The sequence below is a fragment of the Colobus angolensis genome, unplaced genomic scaffold (genome assembly GCF_000951035.1).
Source record: "Colobus angolensis palliatus isolate OR3802 unplaced genomic scaffold, Cang.pa_1.0 Scaffold39, whole genome shotgun sequence".
NCBI classification, from domain to species: domain Eukaryota; kingdom Metazoa; phylum Chordata; class Mammalia; order Primates; family Cercopithecidae; genus Colobus; species Colobus angolensis.
In genome coordinates, this window is record NW_012117265.1 from 3427956 (window position 1) to 3433245 (window position 5290).

Below are 5290 nucleotides of genomic sequence, written 5' to 3' on the forward strand. Positions count from 1 at the left end.
CTCTGGGCTCCCCAGGCCAAGTTCCCAGGGTCCCTCTCTCTGCTCCGCTGTGACCACAGAGGAGTCCTCAGCCCCTGGCACCCACTATGTGACTTTCTATCTCTATGAATTTGATTACTTTAGGCATCTCAGATAAGTGGAATGTTCTATCTGGTTTATTTCACTCAGCGTGGTGTTCTCAGTATTTACCCACATGTCAGAATTTCCTTCCTTTTTAAGGATACACAAAAGTCTGCTTATCCATTTGTGAGTTTTTGTTTTTGTATTTTTTTGAGACAGAGTCTCACTCTGTTGCCCAGGCTGGAGTGCGGTGGCGCCATCTTGGCCTCACTGAAACCTCCATCTCCTGGGTTCAAGTGATTCTCATGCCTCAGCTTCCCAAGTAGCTGGGATTACAGGCGCCCACCACCACGCCCAGCTAATTTTTGTATTTTTAGTAGAGAGAGGGTTTCACTACGTTGGCCAGACTGATCTCGAACTCCTGACTTCAAGTGATCCACCTGCCTCGGCCTCCCAAAGTGCTGGGATTACAGGCGTGATGCACCATGCTTGGCTTGCTTGCTTGCTTTCTCTCTCTTGCTCTCTCTCTCTCTTTGGAGCCAGTAGTTCAACTGTCTTTTTAAGTTTTTATTTAATTTTAAGAAATTGAGCTTTATTAAATAGTAAATGTAACTACAACTTGTGGTTATAAATATATATTTAATGGAAAAAATATACATACATTGCTGGTGTGTGCTCAAATACATTTTGTTGATGGGGTGTGTGACCAGGAATGTCCCCTTGGTCCACAGAGCTCTGGTGTCTGCATGGGGGTGCGGGGTGGGTTATGAATTATTCTTGTATTCTCAGGCCCAGGATCATGAAGTCACGAGGTTGAATGTGGCAGGGTCTGTCTCATCCTTCAAGGCTCATAACAATGCCCCTTCCTCCAGGAAGCCTCCCTTGCTTTCCCAGAGACAGCTGCAGCTTCCTGCTCTGGGCTCCCCAGGCCAAGTTCCCAGGGTCCCTCTCTCTGCTCCAGCTGTGACCGCAGAGGAGTCTGTGCCTGAAAATTGAGGCCCTTCTGGGATTCTAGCCTTGTCCAGGCACAGAGCAGGGGAGGGGGAGTTTGCAGAATGAATGAATGAAGCCTCTTTTCATCCTTTGAATTAGATGTGGAATGAAGAGGTCTGGTTGTTCAGGGATGGGGATCGTGAGCTCCGTTCTGCTCACCTTGGCCGCACTCGGGTTGGGAGGCAGCCGCAGGACAGACATTGAAGGCCAAGGCTGAGGAGGCGTGGACAGCGGAAGAGGAGGCGGTGGGTGGTTCGCACATACAGGCTGCCAGAGGAGTCCACGGTTTTGAGCATGGTCAGTGGGGAGTAGCGGACGTTGGTCTGTCGGCGCAGGGGTGGCCGAGCCGAACTGATGACATTCACAATGGCCTGCAGAGTGGAGCGCCTGAGCGCTGGGACTCAGGGAGGGCTTCACCCCACAACATACCTGAGCCACCGCTTGGGGCTCTGGGCCCTTCACTCACCTGAACCACGTCCTGTGGGCTCTGTCCCACGGAGCGAAACAGCTCCCTGGAGGCTGGGAGATAGAGGTCCCGGAAGTAGTGCAGGGTGTCAGGGTCAGTGCCTGGGAACTCAGCTGTAGAAACCTGCGTCAGAAGCTTCCCCTCAAACTCGGTAACCACGGGGCCTGGTTCCACCAGGGAGATGCTGGTGACCGGGCAGGGGTAGTGTCAGTCTGATGCCCCAACCACTCCCTGACCTATTTTGTCCATTTATTTATTTATTTTAAGATACAGGGTCTCACTCTGTTGCCCAGGCTGGAGTGCAGTGGTATGATCATAGCTCACCACAACCTCCAACTCCTGGGTTCAAGCAATCCTCTACCTCAGCCTCCTGAGTAGCTGGGTCTGCAGGCACACACACCACCACCCTTGGCTAATTTTTACATTTTGGGTTGAGATGGGGGTCTCGCTATGTTGCCCAGGCTGGTCTCAAACTCCTGACCTCAAGCGATCCTCCCCTTTCAGCCTCTCAAAACGCTGGAATTACAGGTGTGAGCCGCTGCACCCAGCTTCATTGTCTTCATCTCTCCTCTCCCCCTTTCAATCCCACCTCCCCAGCACTGCCTCCAAACCCCCTCTGCCCACGTGCCCGCCTCACAAGATGTTGAACTGCAGCAACTGGATAGCCAGGCTTTCGAAGAATCCCTCCAGGGCGAACTTGGAGGCTGCATAGACATCGTTGAAGATGACACCTGTGAGGGTCAGAAGGAGAGCTCTTTGGGGGTCTGGGAGGTGGGCTTTGTGGGTTCCAGGGTGATGGAGTCTTTGGGAGACAGAGCAAAGAGGATGTGGAGACCAGACAGAGCAGATACATGGTGCCAAGATGATGGGGGGTATGGCATTGTGTGATGGGGTCATATGGGGTCAGAACGAAGTTGTTCTCGGGTGATGGGTGCCACCTCCTCCCAGCTCCACCTGGTCCCAGGAAACTCCCCTATTTCCCTCCATTCTCTAAACCTTTGGGGCCACTTGGGGATCCTCTTCATTTTTCTCTTCATTAGGGCCCTTGTCTCTCTCCCTCCCTCCCTTTCTTCCTCCCTCCCTCCCTCCTTTTCTCCTTCCCTCCCTTTCTTTCCTTCCTTCCTTCCTTCCTTCCTTCCTTCCTTCCTTCCTTCCTTCCTTCTCTCTCTCTCTCTCTCTTTCTTTTTCTTTTTTGATAGGGTGTTGCTCTGTCCTGCAGTCTGGGGTGCAGTAGTGCAATCACGGCTCACTGCAGCCTTGAACTCCTGGGCTTAAGCGATCCTCTCACTTCAGCCTCTTGAGTAGCTGGGACTATAGGCACACACCACGATGCTTGGCTGATTTTTAAATTTAATTTATTTTGTTGTTGTTGTTGTTGAGGGGAGACGGAGTCTCACTCTGTTGTCTAGGCTGGAGTGTAACCTCTGCCTCCTGAGGTCAAACGAATCTCCTGCCTCAGCCTCCTGAGTAGCTGGGATTACAGGCACATGCTACCATGCGCAGCTGACTTTTTTTTTTGTAGTTTAGTAAGAACGGGCTTTCACCTGTTCTAACTGGTGGTCTTGAACTCCTGAGCTCAGGCAATCCACCCGTCTCAGCCTCCCAAAGTGCTAGGATTACAGGCATGAATCACCAAGCCTGGGCTCCACGCTAATTTAGAATATGATCTAAAACCCATTCGCCATCCTCCCAGTCTGGGGAGGATCAGACGCTGATGGGATTTCCAGGGGTGGGTCCCCACAGCTCACCCTGCAGCCCCATGACACTGCTGATCACCACGATGTGGCCCTGCCACCTCCTCTTCATGCCTGGAAGCACAGCTTTGACGAGACGGACAGCTCCAAAAAAGTTGGTGTCAAAGACATTCTGCATGGCAGCAAGGCTGAGCCCCTCCAGGGGCCCCACCAGACCCATTCCAGCATTATTCACTAAGAGAAGAGGTACTAAGGTTACCTTAAAGTTCCTTACCCTTCTAGCATGACTTCCAACACCCCCTGAATCACCCCACCCCGTACTCCAAGTCCAAGGCCAGTCCAGGGTATCTTGGGTGGACAAATATGAAATCTTGGTGATCTTTAAACACAGTTTAACATTTGTCATAGGGTATCCTCAGCCCTGAGCGGGAGGAAGTGGCCCCCTTAATCCATGAGCAATTCAATTCTGACCCCAAATTGCATCAAGACAGTGACACCCAGCTTCCTGCGAAGGTTGGGGACCTTATGACTTATTTCTGCATCATGCTGTCTTCCCCAAGTGACTCATCCAAGTAATTTTCCCAACCACATATGACTTTCTCCATATATGAGAATTTCCATTCCATAAAATCTGCCCCACCCCCAGGCCTCAGATTGTTACTAGTGTCTCTAATATTTTTATTTTAAAAAAATTGATTTTTGGGCCAGGCATGGTGGCTCATGCCTGTAACCCCAGCACTTTGGGAGGCCAAGACGAGTGGATCACCTGAGGTCAGCCTTTGAGACCAGCCTGACGAACATGGGGAAACCCCATCTCCTCTACTAAAAATACAAAATTAGCCGGGTGTGGTGGCGCATGCCTGTAATCCCAGCTACTTGGGAGGCTGAGGCAGGAGAATCACTTGAACCCGGGAGGTGGAGGCTGCAGTGAGCCGAGATTGCGCCATTGCACTCTAGCCTAGGCAGCAAGAGTTAAATTCCATCTCAAAAAAAAAGATTTTTGGCCAGGTGCGGTGGTGCACACCTGTAATTCCAGCACTCTGGGAGGCCGAGGTGGGCGGATCACTTCAGGTCAGGAGTTTGAGACCAGCCTGGCCAACATGGTGAAACCTCGCCTCTACGAAAAATACAAAAATTAGCTGGGCATGGTGACAGGCACATGTAATCCCAGCTACTCAGGAGGCGAGGCAGGAGAATTGCTTGAACCTGGGGGGTGGAGGTTGCAGTGAGCCGAGATCACGCCACCACACTCCAGCCTGGGCGCAGAGCAAGAATCCATCTCAAGAAAAAAAAAAAAAATTGATTTTTGAGACAAGGTCTTGCTCTGTCTCCCAGACTGGCTCTATCATAACTCACTGCAGCCTCAAACCCCTGGGCTCTAGTGATCCTCCCACCTTGGCCTCCTGAGTAGCTGGGATTAGGCATGCACCACTATACCTGGCTAATTCTTAATTTTTTTTTGTAGAGTCAAAGTCTCACTATTTCACTGGTCTCGAGCTCCTGGGCTCAAGCAATCCTCCTGTCTCAGCCTCCCAAAGTGCTAGGATTACAGGTATGAGCCACAGCACCCAGCCCTTAATAAATCAATTGGTAGGATCAACTGGTCTACCCCTGTTGGCCAACTGGTCTACCCCTTCTGTCCAGGCTCAGAGATTGCTGAAGAAGCCAGAGAGCTGGTGCTCAGACCTTGCCGTATTGAGGGTCTATACTCAGACCAGGACGGGGCTTAGTGAATCAGGGCCTGCGAAGTCTCACCCAGCACGTCCACTTCTCCCTGGATACAGCTGAGACACTGAGCCACCGACTCGTCACTGCAAACGTCCAGCTGGGCCACGGTGAGGGTCTGCCCCAAAGCCTCCCCAGCAGCTGCTTCCAGTGTCTCCTTCTTCCCCAGGTCCCTCATGGTGGCCACCACTGGGGGCAGAGAGTAGAGCAGGGACAGGCGCTGAGTTCCTTTCCCCGTGGTGTGGGCTCCACGTTTCTGTGATCTTGCATTAGAAGTCACAGAGAGAGGCCGGGCGCGGTGGCTCAAGCCTGTAATCCCAGCACTTTGGGAGGCCGAGATGGGCGGATCACG

The 5290-nt window shown here is 52.0% G+C and overlaps 1 protein-coding gene across 1 annotated transcript in view; it reads right to left on the reverse strand.

The window, feature by feature from the left end:
• Positions 1-685: 685 nt before the first annotated feature.
• Positions 686-5290, reverse strand: part of RDH8 (retinol dehydrogenase 8 (all-trans)) — a 9470-nt gene continuing 4865 nt past the window's right edge. Inside the window, exons 2-6 of the mRNA XM_011954880.1 lie at positions 4969-5127; positions 3268-3447; positions 2157-2250; positions 1520-1703; positions 686-1424 (exon numbers count right to left, since the gene is read on the reverse strand). Of these exons, the coding sequence (XP_011810270.1) occupies positions 1209-1424; positions 1520-1703; positions 2157-2250; positions 3268-3447; positions 4969-5127 (833 nt within the window). The 3' untranslated portion in view covers positions 686-1208. The remainder of the gene's footprint in view (positions 1425-1519; positions 1704-2156; positions 2251-3267; positions 3448-4968; positions 5128-5290) is intronic.